The following is a 14,992-nucleotide window of genomic DNA, read 5'->3' on the forward strand; positions in this document are numbered from 1 at the left end:
TTTAATGGCAAAGTTTATATTACAGAAAGATTAACCTAAGGATGAGCACAAACTCGCTTGACTGTATCATTCGTTATATGAATGCACCGCACAATATATATACTAAAATTTATATTGAATTTTCTTCATGCAGTTCGCCTCTAGGGAGAAGAAGAGGGAAGGAAAAAGCTACATGTGACAGATGCTAATTATGCAGCTTAATGCACTTCTGGAAGTTGCAGAGATGAGAACTATGTAAGAACCTATCTGAAAAACAGAAAGCGTATTTTCAATAACATTTTTTCCTTTTTTTTTTTAATTTGCCTCCTCCCTCTTTTTTTAAGGAGGCTTTATTTCTCAAATAGCATGTACTGTAGGCAAAGGGCAAGCTATGTCTCAAGTCCAAAATTTTCCATAAATGCATATGACTGTTATCTGCTGTGTCTTAATGTTATTTAGTGCCGTGCATGTAATTAGGAAAGCTGGTGACTTGAAGGTTCTGTAACTCAGATATGACACAGGAAGGGAATGACTCTTAAAACAAATCTGTAGTTGATTTGTTAGTTTTGTTTCCTCTTTCATCAGTGTTTTCCTCATTCATCATCCTGTATTTATGTTTACTGGAGAAATTATGTTCTGTGCTTGACTGTGCTGGGGTCCTGCATAGGTATTTATTGTGATTAATATGTAAGTACTAATGAACCGGATCTCAAAATGCACTTTACAAATAGGTAAACTGAGACCTAGAAGCTGGGTTCCTCAAAACTGTGAAGTGAATCGGTGCCAAAACGTGTGTTACACACTAGATTAATCTTCTCCTCCAGACACTGAAGTGTACTGTTTCAGGCAAAAGAAGTGGATTCTCAGCTAATGAAAATTTGGTGTCATCCTGAAATCAAGGGGAAGATGCAAGAGTACATTTGTTATGCATCTAGCCCACAGTGTCATTTGACTGGATTTCCGTTCCCTCTGCCAAACCCCAGTTTTACCAAAAGATGCCTTTTCCTCTTAGAGAGAAAACCGTACTGGTTCTTGTGTACTAATGCCGAATGTTGCTTTCTTTTATTTTCTTCAAAGTGTTGGATTTCTCCTTAGGGAGGTGTGACTTAACATTGCCAGCAACTCTCTCTGCACAGTGAGATAATCGCTCTAATGACCAAAGCGTCACACCGAAACTTCAGAGGGCCTTCGTGTGCCTCTCGGTGCCCACGGTGGTGCAGAGGAGTGGGTTCTGAGCGCCACCGCAGAGCAAATCCCTCTCACACCGTGGTCCTCACCACAGAGAAAACCATCTGTTCCACTTGGAAAGGGGCTTGGTTCCACTCGCCCTCCCCCCGCATCCCGGCTCTGGCCCCAGCTGCTGTGGTTCGATGAGCAGTGAGGGAATGAATCTCCTGTGATAAAAATACTCTGGTTCTATTTAGATAAAAAGAAGAATCTTGCTTGCCTACACTGACATACAAAAATAGTCTTAGTGTGAGTAAATCTTCAAAGTTTTTCCCTGTGAAAATATCTAGTCTCACTTTTTTTTTTTTTTTAACTTACCATACAAATTTATTTATAGAGTGCCCTTCTTTCCTCCCACTCTATCAAGGCAGAAGGTTGCCACTCATCTTGTTCATGAGTCCTGAAATAATTTGCAGGGCCTTTGAAACATCATCTTGTTGCATAGTTGTGATGCAATGTGCTGCTGTTGCAGGAACATATATTTTAATGTGAATGTCATATTAGCTTAGACATTTAAGTCTTTACTTTAAGCACTTTGCACTGGTTTGTATTTTCACTCTAAGTTTGCAGTCAAAAAAATCTGCATGTAGTAACTTAAAATTTTACATTCTACGTGCAAACCATTGCATGAAAAATTAATATGTAATACGAGAGGATTAGCAAGTGCAATATACTTTCCAAGCGTTTCTTAAAAATAGCTTTCACTGACACTGTAGCATCTAAATTCTGAATAATCTCGAATCTGTGCATATAGTAACAGGGGAACCACCTACTTTGTCCTCATAAACTGCATAAAGTGTAGCTGCATGAAAAACCTGACTTCTGGAGTACAGTTCTGCTCCAGAAGGTATGATGTCTGTGGGGTTATTGAAAGCATTAATGCTTACACGAAATATTACTGCAAGCTTTCTAAATTCTTTCCTGTGTTTTAGAATGGCTCTAAGATCCTTCATACGGAATTTATTTTGCAGCGCAAAGAGGAAGGATAGTATTAAGCACAGACTTAAGGAAAACTCTGCCAAGGGGTAGAAATTTGTGGCAGAGGAGCCAAGACGAGGTTGTCCGGGAGGTGAGAGCCCATGTCCATGCCCGGCCTTTGGCTCAGGCTGCCCAGACGCGATGGATGCCAGCAGAACACCCCCTGTAGGACCCCGGGGGTGCGGAGCGGGGACACCGGGCGCCCCTTCAGCTCCGGGCCGGGCCTCGGGCCCAGCCACCTCAGGCCTGGCTGAGGGGAGGAGGCGGGACTCGAACCCTCGACCCGCTCTGCCGCCTCTGCGCCCAAGCGCGCGGCCCAGCCCGCTGCGCCACGGCCGCTAGATGGCGGCCTCCCAGCGGGGAAGGCGCCGGGCCCCGCAGCGCCGAGGAGGCGCCTGGCGGCCGCGCCGCGCCACTGCCCCCTCCCTTCCCCCGGCAGCGACGGCGGCCATGGCCGGGCGGGCCCACGTGACGGCGCGGCTGCCAATGAGAGCGCGGCGGAGGGGGGGGGGCGCCGACTCTCGTCCCCGCGGCCGCCATTAAAGCGAAAGGGGCTCGGAATTAACCGGCAGGAGCAGCGCCGCGCCGCGCCCCCCGCCCCGCCCCGCCGCGACATGGGGGAGACGCGCTGAGGGGGGGAGCTGGCCCAGCACCATGCCGCGGCCGGGCAGCCGCCGACAGAGGCACCGCTGAGGGGGAAGCGAGGAGGAGGAGGACGAGAGCAGCCGGCGGGGGCTTCGCGGCACCGACTCCGCCAGCAGCAGCCGCGGCGGGGCCGGGCTTTGTGGGGCTGCCCCCCCCTTCCCCCGCCGCCCTTCCGCCTGACGAGACCCCGGGGCCCGGCCGCCGCCTCCCCCCCGCCCTGCCAAGGAGGGGGCCCGCCGTCCACCGCACCCCCCCCCCCCGACGCCTGAGGAGAGCGGGGAACCCGGCCCGGCCCTGCCCCGCCGGGGGCCCTCAGTGCTCGCTCCCCCCCCTACCCCCCCGCAGAAGACACCGCTCCGTTTGAAGACTATCGTTTTTATATTTTTCCTTTTTTTTCTTTTTTTTTTTTCGCCTTTATTATTATTATTTTTTTAAGGGGGCAGCCCCTTTTTAAGGCGTCTCTCCCCGCCGAGCACACCCCCCCCTTCCTCTTCCCTCAGCCCGAGGGGGGGGACTTGAGGGGCTTCGGCGGTAACTTGGCGGGGGCCGGGCCCCCCTGAAGAGACCCGCCCGGCCCCGTGGACTTTGTGGGGCTCCCCCCGGCCCCGGAGGACAGCTGGGGGGGCGCAGCCTCCCCGAAGACACCCCGCGATCTGCCCCTGCCTCCTCCCCCGAGCAGCCTGGGGATCGGCCTCCGGGAGCCTCCTCCAGCCGTCCCCGAAGAGACTGCGAGGGGCGCCCACAATTTCCTCCTTCCAGCCCTCGCCCCCCTCCCTCCTTTCCCCACGGAAGGATTTTTACCCACCGGAGGATATTTTGGTTTTACCCTCTCGACGAAGAGTCTTTTCTTTTCGGGGAGGGGGGTGTTTCCACGGGGGAATTTAATCCCCCCGCTGGGCTGCTGAGGAGACTTTTGCGGCCTTTTTCTCTCAAGGAATACCTTCCCTCCCCTGCCCCCGCAGATGGTTTTTGGGGTACACCCCAGGCATTTTTTACTTGTCCAGCCTTTACGAATTCTTCAGACTTGCCTTGCTTCAGGCCCCCGAAGTTTGTTTTTATGATTTAAGATTTTAATTTATTGGAATATTTTTTTGGAGCGGGGGAGAAGAATCCGATCCCCCCCACCCTGTTGCCCTCGGACTCCGAAGAGACGAGCCTGGATTTTTCTCTCTCCCACAACCAACCCTTCCCAGTCATTCCGCTGTTTGCCCCTTTCTCATCTGATCACTAAAGAAACAGGAGGAAGAGGAGGGAGGTTTCTGGATTAATTGCCCCTATCGGATTATTTATTTTCCTACTTCTCTTGCTCGGCATCTGAGATAAGAGGAAGGAGGGATGTCAACTGATTTTTACCCCAGCCCCCTGGATTAATTACCCCGTTTTTATTCTCCTGTTGGATCAGTTACCCCTTCACCTTACCTCCTCTCCCTCCCCTCCTTATGCGAATGAGAAGACAAGAGGAACAGGGAGGATTTTGATCTTAATCTCCTGTCGTTGGATTACTTACCACCTCCCTCTTTCTGGTCTCCCCTTCCCCCCCCCCCCCCCATTTGATATCCAGAAGAAGAGAAAACGTTCCGAGTTTCTCTCGCTTGCTCTCTCTTTTTAAAAAATCGTTATTTTTTTTTTCTTAAAAAAAAACTCTCTCTTACACCGCTCTCCTCCCGGGCTATTTACCCAGCCCCTATTTCGTGTGCGTGTGTGTGTACGTATGTAAATCCCTTATTTAATTGCATTATTATTTGTGCGTGTGCCTCGCCCCCCTCCCCCCGTTCCCTCGCAGTGTCTGTCTCTCTCTCTCTCTCTCTCTCTCTGTCTGTCTCTTTCTTTCTTGTCGGAGGCTGTGGGATAATGGCGTGTGGGTTGTGGCTGTGAGGATGAGTTCCTGCTTCGTGCCGAACGGGGCCAGCCTGGAGGATTGCCATTCCAACCTCTTCTGCCTGGTGAGTGCCCGCCGCCGCGCCACGGCCGCGAGTGGGAGCGGGAGGCGGCCGGGGGAAGGGGGGGCAGGGGCAGTGCAAAGCCAAGCAGCCATTTTTAGCAGAGCTTCTGCTGGATGAGTCCTCGGAGTAGGCCCTGCCTGGAAGCAGCCAACTCTCCCATGCCCCTCCGGTCCCCCCCCGCCGCCGCTGTCTGTCTCCCGTCGCCCCTCCCTCCTCTTTCTTCCTGCCTCGGCGCTCCCCGCCGCTCGCCTTCGCCTTCCCCGTCCTCGCCCGCAACTTTTTTTTTTTTTCCTGCTTTCTCTTTAACCTTCCCGGCCCCGCCGCCCAGCTGGGGCAGGAGATCTCGCCGCTCCTTCTCGCTTTCTCGGCCAACTTTCTCCCCGCTCCCGCCCCCCCCCCCCCCCCCCCCGGGCCGCTGCCAGCCCCTCGCCTCCGAGGGCCCCCTCGTTTGCTGCCTGCTTCCAGCCCGGAGCTCTGCTGGCGGTGGTACGCTCCGGGAGGCACTGGTGGCTTGGGTTTTGTTGTGCACCATTTTGTAGCCTTAACTCAAGTGCGAAAGCCTTCGGATGGATGATTTTTAAAGATTTTTTTTTTTTTGGTAGCTCCCAAACTAAATTTGATTTAACCGCACCGCGATGCAATTTCTGGTGGCCGTGCTTCATCAGTATTTTTATTTTTTCTCAATGCAAATTAACTAATATTAGGTGACTGCCTGGTATTTGTTATTCTCGTCATAAGTAAAAAGCTGTGCCAAGCTGTTGTACTGGTATTTTTGGAGGGAGGGGAATCTGGACAGCCTGAACATGTCTGCAGACTGCATCAGGCCTGCAGCTCCATGTTACTGGTGCGTTTTTAAACCTTCAAGTCTTTCTAGAGTATCAACTGTTGCAGGCTCCCTGCCTTTGCTCTACATTTCTCCTGAAGGTAGGAAGGCTGCCATGTTAGGTTTAAATGTTGCAGTAATCTTAGGTGTGCTTATTAGGAGGAAAAAATTGGTGACTTCTTAGCAAATGCCAGCGGGGCTCGGTCTCCCTTCTCAGACAGACCCAAGGGACAATGCCTCCCCAAAGCACCTTAAGGTGCCTGCGCTCAAGTGGAAAAAACTTCGTATTAAAACTCAGTGCAGTATTGGCTTGTAGATAATCCAGGAATTGTCTCTTTCCCACTGGGTACAGTGGTAGCTCTTTCACTTTATAAAGTCAAATGAATCTTTGCCCAGAAGGGGATTTAGTGGATCATAACCAATGATGTGTAATTTAATGAGAGAAACAGGATTTAAATTCTTAAAATGTGGTGTGAGAAATGAAAAGTGTGGTAGCTCAGAGTAAAATAAGTGCACTTGAGAAGCTTCCTGTGCAGGATAGAGCGTTTTACAATGGAGAAACTTGTGAAATTTTCTGAAGCAGTAGGCGACTGGAAAGATGTACGCCTGAGTTAGATTTGCTGTATTCCCTATATATTCTTACATATCTTGGGTTGTAAAAAGCTGTGTATGGATAAGTAAGCATGAAATGAGAAGCTATTTGCTAAGGCAAGTGCTTAAAAGATTGGGCAGTTGTAGTCTGCAAATAATTACATTGTCACTCATTTTTCACTTTTGTTTTAAATCAAATCTGACTTTTCTGTCTGTAATATTAAAGATGAAGTGAAAATGAACAGCTCTTGCTTTACTGCAGTTATTAAAAGAGATTTTAAAACAAGGTGCCCAATTATTTCCAGTTTATCTTCTAAGGTACAGAAAACTTACAAGTATGATTACTGTTAAGTTTTGTTGGGCTAATCCTTTCTTCCTTCCTTGCGTTTGCCTCCTCCTATGCCATCTTCTAGTTACAGCTGTGTATTTCTGTTGGGAATGTACCCCAGTGTCTGACAGTTGTTCTCTTCTTTCCCGCAGGCTGATCTAACTGGGATTAAATGGAAGCGATACGTATGGCAGGGTCCAACGTCTGCCCCAATTCTCTTCCCGGTCACGGAAGAGGACCCTATTTTGAGCAGCTTCAGTCGCTGTCTGAAGGCGGATGTACTCAGTGTTTGGCGTCGAGACCAGAGACCTGGACGCAGGGAGCTATGGATATTTTGGTGGGGTGATGACCCCAACTTTGCTGACCTAATTCATCATGATCTCTCAGGTAGGAAGAAATTAATAACTTCTTTTAGTCGGTGAAAGGATGCAGTTACTCGGGACGTTCTCCTGCCAGCCGTTACAAAAATCTGTACAAGATAAACTGTTGTCTAGAGATAAGATAAATGTATTCCTACAATCTACAACTTTGATTTTTTATGGTGATAGTGGGAAGAACTCTCAGAAGAGCCGAATTATTACAGCAGTACGCTGATCAAACAACTGCTGTCTGTGCTTAGGTGGTCTTGGACTGCTAGATAATCAAGAAACAAGTTTTTGCTCTCTGCTTTTTTTCTTTTGGGAATAAATAAACACAACCAAGCAAGTAAGCCTTTGAATTTGGGCAGCTCCTTCTTTGGGCTTCTTGCGCCCAAAGCTGTGCCTGTGATTCAAAAATGACACCTTAGATGTATTTTGATCAGAGCTCCTTTGTTGGGCAATTGGAACTTTCAAATACTAAACCCCCTTTTACTGTGTAATAAAAAAGTAGAGAACTGGGCAACTCCTGAACCATGTGGAGTTGTTTAGGTTGGAAGTCAAGTTGTTGGTGAGAAGTCCTCAAAAGGAGGCATCTGAAACTAGCTTCTTGGTTTTTGTACTTGTATGATTTCTCTCTCCCTTTTCCAGTGCTGTGAACCTGTCCTTGCTTTCAAAGTTAGACTTGCCACTTTTGAAAGACTGACAGTATTTGTATTTTCTCAATATTGTTGTGTTTTAAACTTGGCACTTTATTTTGAAAATGTTTACTTGCAATGTTATGAAATTAAGCTTTCAAACGATCTGTGTGAGTCTGTTGGTGAGGCTACACTGATTCTAGGAAAAAAAAAAAGTCACATTACTCTAATTTCCTTTCAAATAATGTACAGTATTCAGGTTACTGAAGTGTAAAATGAGACCCAGGTTTGGTGACCTGGTAACCAGAAATTGTTAACGCCGTCTGTGTTTGTGGATAAGCTGAAGAACAAATACAAATTTGAAGTGCCACTGAGGAAGCTGACTTGAAACAATTTAATAGTGTGTGGGATTTTGTATAAAATAGGATGATCTGGAAAAGAATTGACGTAGTAAAATAATGTTTATTTTCTTTGAATAGTTGACTTCAAAACTGGGATCCTTTTGGTATTCCTGTCTGTCCTGGAAATAAAACTTCGCATCTTAAATGTTACTTACATTGTAGGTTGCTTGATATTCTATCGCATTTATGGTTTCCTTATTTTTGCCCTATGAATAACCTCAGTCTTGACCTGCAGGGAACATCCTTTATACAGCTGAGATGTGACTTAGGGCAGGCCCAAAATAGCATTTAGCCTAAGCAAAGACCAACGCTTGTGTGAAGGCATCTGTGTAAATTTTGTGTGCTGTTGGCTGGTGGGATTAAAATGAGACGAGTACGTTACATATTTATGTGTGTGTGTTTAAGATCAAATACAAGTTAAGCCATTTGGAGACTGCCTTTCTGCTCTAGCTGGCCATCAAAGTCTTGTTTGAACAACTTTCCTTGCGTTCTTTCTCGAATCTATCTAGTAGTGATTTAGTACGAAGGTACCTCTTGAGAATAGCAGTGTTTTGTAGCTGAACTTTCAGATCAGTGTGTATTTGTATTTTAGAGGTTTACGCTTTCGCACAGGTAGCTAAACACATATCATCCTAGGCGCGTGTCAACTCTTAACCTCTCCTCGTGTATAAGGGAGAGCTAGTAGAGGATTAGAGTCTCCCAAGCATGTCTTTGCAATTGTTTGGGGTATTTTCTTTGTGAGGTCACCTGTGGATGTCTGCACTTCCAGAGAGAGGCTGCTCTACATGTCTTGCTGTTAAGTATTTTTCCACAGAAACGCTTACTGCCGATGAGGTTGTTACCTGCCTCTGTGTGTAGATGTACCTGACGTCATGGTTTTAGCAGGCAGGTTTTTTCTCCCCTTAATTAAAAGGGGACACTATAATCTCTTAGAGCGTGTTAGTCTGCTTGGTTCTTATATGACCGGAATTTGATAAAGATATTAATCGCCTGCGTTGTGGAGGAGGTGGCTGAGGAGTGCCTGCACCTGCATTTTCTCTCTTCCCTGTTACACAAAATCTTAATGTGAACCTCATATAAGAAAGAATTATGGCTGAACCCAAACAATGTTATCTGACCTTTGTCATAGACCTAATGGATTTTTTTCATTGGTGGACAATTTCTGCTAGTAATTCACATTGCCCTGTTCTCCCCGTGATTGCTTGTTTCATTTTCAACGGGAAAGATAAATTACTTCCTGGCAGAGGCTTGTTACTTGCAAAATTGATTGGAAATTGTTTGCTGCTGATGGTTGAGGTGCTGCCTCATTTAGAACTTTCCTACTCAGTAGGTGAGGAATTGCCCTGAAGACCTGAGGGAGGGAGGCACAGCGGGGTAAGAGCAGCCTGCTGCTGGCATGGCCTTCATGTCCCCTGGCATGCTTCTTGTAGGGAAGTGGGGCTTGGAAGAGCTGTAGTTAGAAATGTGCTGGGGTTAACAACTTTGATTCTGGCTTCATTTGGCATGAAACTGTTCCTGTTAGGGAGAGGTCAGTATTTGGACAGTTTTTGTTAATTTTTTTTTGTGATTTGTAGTTTCAATGAATAATGGAATTCAGTGTCTGGAACGCATCCCAGTCATCAATCCTCAGAGATCTGAAATAAGGCACCCTTCAAGAATCTCTTTATCAAGTGCAGAAGTGTCTTCCCAAAATCATTTTAAAAGGGAAAAAGTAGGGTTTTACGGGTGTACATCTATGCATAGCAGATGGGGAAAAAAACCTCTCTCTCTCTCGTCAGCCTGTGCATTCTAGAAGTTCTGTCTTTGCCCCAGAGATGTGTTTGAATGAGTGCTAGTGGCTATATCTGAATTCTCGTATCCAGCCTTGGATAACAGTCTTGTTGATGGTCAGGGATTGTTGTTGCCTGGGGGCATGTCAAAAGGAGACTTGTTCAGAGATGGTAATTGATCGGTAATATTGACTTCACTCAATCATTTTTTCTTTTCCTTCCCTAGGAAGAGACTTACTGTATGTAACTCCAAAGAAAAGCATAAGTCTATTTCTCCCTCAACATAGCTAGAGGCAGGCAGAAGTTAGTGACATGTTATTTTATCCTCCAACAATCTCAAAGGTTATGTTTTTGTTGTGACAGGGAGGCTTGATTATAGTAATTTCTGCAGCTCAGACCTTAAAGTAGGACATCTCATCAAATTTCAGAAGGCAATGGTCTCTCACTGGTCTGATCAACAGTTATTTTATTAGATGGGTTCTCTTTTTTTGTTTTAACTACCTATACATTTTAAAATTGATAGTAGATAGTTTCAAATTTGAGAGCAGTTGGGTATGAATTATGTAGAAGACAGTCCCAAGGAAATGGTTACATTTTGATTAATGCCTGGATAGGGGAATGCTTCAGTGTGCCTTTGACCTTCAAGTTGCATCTCTTAAATGGTGGGCTGTAAGGTGCCTTTTTCCTTCTGGTGTCTATTAAATCTCATTAACTTACTTTAAAGAGTTTTCTTTGTATCTGTCATACATCAAGGTAACCAGATTTTTGTTTGCTGAATCGTCTCCCTCACACTTCCGTGAGGGATAAATGTATAAATGTAATTTTGCAGCTGGCCTCGCTCAGTACAGGGAGCTTGGCTTGCCTGTGGTGGATGCCAGTGCTCCTGCATGTGTAATAAGAAAGCATTAAGGGTGTTCCTTGCTGTGTGGGGCACTGGTGCTTTGGCATTCTCCTGTCCTCCATGTCAGAGATAGATGTGTCCTCTTCAGCGAAACTGCTGATGAGCATTATGTAGAAAGTACTGACTCGGACTCTGTAAGACTTCCGTGACTTGGTACGAGGACCAGCTTGAAGGTGGTGGTGAACTTTTTTCCTTTTTTTTTTTCATTTCTACTGCCAAACGTGCATGCGAAATATACGTGGAGTAAGGTGAAAAATACTTTGTCATAGGAATGGATTTCGTGTCATACGCTGGTGTGAGGTACGGTGTCACATGCGTAACGTGCCTGCTCATTATGAGCCATGAGCCCATGATTGCCGAGGATAAGCTGGAACAACGTATCTGCTTATGGTATTACTCAAAGGCAGCGTGGAGGAGGCTATTAGAGCAACACGCAGTGAAAAAGTTGTTCAGCTTTTCTTTCCTTATGGCATAGTAAAAGAGCTCCACACCAGTGAAACTTAGAGCTTGCAAGTACTGAAGGAAACTTGCTGCCTTGTTATCCCCGTAAGCCAGCACAGGCTTATAAAAATGTAGTACTTGTAGGTTTTCAGTACTTGGAAAAAAAAATCTGCTAGGTAAAGAAAGCATAAAAACATGGCATGCAATGCTGGTAAAGGGCGGGCACTATAAAATCTAACTTATAGCGGTGCTGAATATTTGGAGGATGGTGTTTTGGACAGTAGCTCCTGTTTTGGATTGTCTTTCAGTTGATGAAATTTTGCGACTAGTTGAGGTAGCTAGAGTCTTTTCAGTGAATGTGGACGAGATACAGCCCTGCACTGTACGTTGTCTGTCTTGGGTTCTGAAGTTGGTATTTTGGAATTACAGTCAGCGCTTTCTAAACACAGAATGTTGCTTCTCACTTTTGTAAGGGATGTGAGCCCTTAAAACTATAAAACAGTCTTTCATTAGGTTAACTGAATAATTCTTAGTTTGAGCAACCTTATTTAATCTGAAGTATCTGGAGTTAAAAATCTTTTTTCCTTTAAAGGAGACCTTTATTTGCTATTTTACTATTGTATTATTACAGTGTTGTATACAGCAACAATTTCGCACTACTTTGCTTATTATACTTCCCTTGTAATCTGACGCTTCCATAGGAAGTGTGATTTGATTGTATAAATCAGTTTTGCATCAATCTATTTCTACAAGTGGCTTGCTGTCAAGTGATGACAGAAAGAAAGCCCATGAAAGTAAGTAACGCTTCTTAAAGCTGCTTCTAAGTCATAATACAAGGAATGGATTTTTCCTCTGTGTAATTGAAGTAATGGGGGGGGGGCGGTAGTCCAAAGTGCTGGCTTGACTGTGACTTGTTTCTTTGCGTAGGTTATTTTTAGAGGTTTGTTGTGCATTAGGAAGACATTTTTAATGGCACAGAAAACATATTCAGCCTTTTCAACAGGTGATGCTTACTGATGTTTTGCTGGTATGGGCAGCTAGATGTTAAAAGGAAGGAGGAGGAAAATAGACATTCTTTAAAAGCGTTCTTGAAAATGTAACTTCTACTAGTGTATGTTTCTCCATTGAGAAACACATCAAAAAAATTAAAAACTGCTATTCTAACAAAACAACAACAACATATTAAGCAAAGTTCTGCTTCTTAGTAATCCTTGGTTCTTAAATTTGACTAAAGGTCTGTAGGTAGCAAATACCCTTTAGAATATCTGCCTTGAATAGAACAGGGAGGTATGGAGAGGCCGCTTCTCCAGAGTTCCCTGAAAACGGCAGGGCCTTTGTGTTCTGACCGTGCTTCCAATCCCCTGCCTCCCAGCGTGCTTGTCCAAGAGCACCGCAGGGACAGGAGGGCACGGTCAGTGACAGCGAGCTTTTTTTGCTGCTTCAGGTGGACGTGGGACGAATGTGAAGTAGAACAAAGGTAACGAAAGCAAACGGCCTTCTGAAACTGTTTCATTAATTTGGGATGGTGATGGTATCAAGGAGGTGTTCACTGAGGAAAGTTTGCTGTTCGCGTGTGTTACGAAAATTTCCTTTTCCTGACCATTGTTTCCATCAGTTTTTCTCCTAACTTTGTAGGTTCTTGTAAGGAAAATTCCACTTCATATGTGGTGTGAAGAGGGAGGGAGGAAAATTCCTTATAGGCGGATAATATATGTATATATTTGTTTAATGTATTGACATAAATTTCTGCCACAGAGCAGTTGGCCAGTTTGGACAGCTAAGAAGGCTAATCAAAAATAAAAAGTTTGTAATCAAAATTAAAATATTTGTAACTTCCAGGTTACCAGAGCGCTTTTGTGGATATCACTCGTCTGAAGTGAAATCGTGGCTTAACACCTTCTTAAAATGAATCAGCAACTCGTTTTGGTTTATTACGACTATCAGGTTGAACATTTACCGTTATTCTGTTTAAAAAAGATCAGAAGACAAAAGCGTCTCTTCCTCTCCCTCCCATAAAAGGATTTTTAATGGTTTACTTTGCACAATTTCTATTAAGTAGGAGGATTTTTTCAGTTGTTGGGAAACAATAATTTAAATGAAGACGACAAATATTTGGGAGGTCTGAGCTGATGATGTATTTCTCCCCTTCCATCCCTACCAAAAAGGGGGTTGGGCTGGGGCTGATGACTAAACAGACTTCAAAAAGACGCAGAACACTTACTGTTATTTTTCTGCATGAATTTGAATCATGTTCTGAAATGAGGGTATCTTTTAACTGCCATCCTATTTAACCTTGCCTTTCTTTGGCAAGATGCACTTCAGCTTGATCTTTTGGACCCCAGATGCTCTTTCCGATCAGCAGGCGTGTTTGTAGCACGCTGTCTTTTTAAATTCTAGAGTTTTAATTGTAATTTCCATCTAATGCCTTACACTTACCCCACATAACATGCTCATCTTTTGCAATTCCTAAGGGCTCTCCTAGCTTAGTTTACTGCTGAAACAATGTAGTGGCAAGTTCTTGCACGTAAACTTTTGTTAGTAACTTGGTTGTCAGCACAACTATTAATGTTAAATGCAATGCTTAGTGCTTTGTAGTATCCTCTGAAAATTGAAACTTCTCGTTTGTGTCCACTGTATGACCATCAAAATGCAAGCTGTGAGTTACGCTTCGGTGTACGTGCGACTTCAGCAGCTTTCCTCTCATTGATATACTAATATGTCAAAACAAAATTAGGCAGAAAGTCTGCAAATAGCTCTTTGTTTCCTCCCATTATAGGCGATTGATGCAGGGGATGTTCTTGAAATCATTTTTTAAATTACAAAAGCCATACAGAAACCAACTATTTAACCTTTGAAATGGTGTGGAGTTTATTGTGCAGTTAAAGTCCAATATCATTAAGCTTTGTAGTTAATGTTTGCTCTATTGAGCTGCTTGTTTGCCACCAGTTGAGCAGTATGTGCTGAGCAGCAAAGCTGCCTGTAGGATAGGGTTGCTCATTTGTGTGTGTCTACAAATCTACGAGCTGGGGAAAAGGTGTCCTCTTGGCACCAGCCTTTTATACCCTTTGACTTTGGACCTTTGTTGCTTTTTGTTGCAAACTTCTTCTCTGATGTTTCTTTAGTGAGTTACTATATTATAGTGTAGCTTTGCAATCAGAAAAACAAGCTTTCACTGAACTTCCACAATGGAGTTAGGGGAAATTCATGGTGAGGTCTCTTAGGAAATGCAGTTCCTTGCTTTTCCGTGTCTTCACCAGAATTATTTAATGTAATGATTCATCTGTAGTGATGTGCACCTCTTCATTTATAAATTATGGGGCAGGTCTGTTTATGCTTCTATCCCTCAGAGAAGGATTCTGGGACAATGAGTAATTTTCTATAACTCCCAATACAGATCTGGTGTGGAAATGTACATTTGTTTGTCGGGAATCTAGCAATACACAGGTACGGTCCCCATGTTCTAGTTGCAGTAGCATCCTGAAATTCCTTCCTCTGTCGTCCTTGTGCTAAACACTGTTTATTGTAATGATCCGTAGAGTTTCTTCCTAAATAAAACTCTTAGGTGCTTGCTTTTCTCCATGCTCTCTAATTTAAGGGTATTGAGACTTTACTTAATACTGTTGCAACCTTTTAAGCTTCTAAGTGGCTTCCAGATAAAGGTGAAGGGGTTTATTTCAAAGGGGGATTTAAAATGCAAGGACTTGGCTGCATTACTGGGGTTTTCTGACCATGAAGCAAACCAGTGGAAAGCTGTTAGAACCAAAACCCTCTCTGAGGGAGAGGTGAACGGGCAGGTTGCCATTGTAAGACCTCGTACGTGGAACTAAGTCTGAACCCAAGCCTCACGCCTTGGAGGTGTGCAGAGAAGGCTCGAGGGGCAGTAAATATGGAATATTTTATTTATTTATATATATATATATATACACACACACACACGGGATGTGAGCAACCTGTTCTAACTTTGAACTCTGA

The 14,992-nt window shown here is 44.7% G+C and overlaps 1 protein-coding gene and 1 long non-coding RNA gene across 9 annotated transcripts in view; both read left to right on the forward strand.

Moving 5' to 3' along the window:
• LOC118255010 (uncharacterized) overlaps positions 1–1,310 on the forward strand; it is a 28,442-nt gene extending 27,132 nt beyond the window's left edge. For 7 of the 8 annotated variants that reach the window (XR_007709054.1, XR_007709055.1, XR_007709050.1 and 4 more), the window contains one exon: positions 134–1,042. This is a non-coding gene — a long non-coding RNA (uncharacterized LOC118255010). The other variant, XR_007709053.1, reaches the window with a different exon arrangement.
• A 1,984-nt stretch (positions 1,311–3,294) lies between these two features.
• MED13 (mediator complex subunit 13) overlaps positions 3,295–14,992 on the forward strand; it is a 58,512-nt gene continuing 46,814 nt past the window's right edge. Inside the window, exons 1-2 of the mRNA XM_035561079.2 lie at positions 3,295–4,772; positions 6,667–6,901. Coding sequence (XP_035416972.1) covers positions 4,707–4,772; positions 6,667–6,901 — 301 coding nt within the window. The 5' untranslated portion in view covers positions 3,295–4,706. The remainder of the gene's footprint in view (positions 4,773–6,666; positions 6,902–14,992) is intronic.

The sequence above is a fragment of the Cygnus atratus genome, chromosome 20 (genome assembly GCF_013377495.2).
Source record: "Cygnus atratus isolate AKBS03 ecotype Queensland, Australia chromosome 20, CAtr_DNAZoo_HiC_assembly, whole genome shotgun sequence".
NCBI classification, from domain to species: domain Eukaryota; kingdom Metazoa; phylum Chordata; class Aves; order Anseriformes; family Anatidae; genus Cygnus; species Cygnus atratus.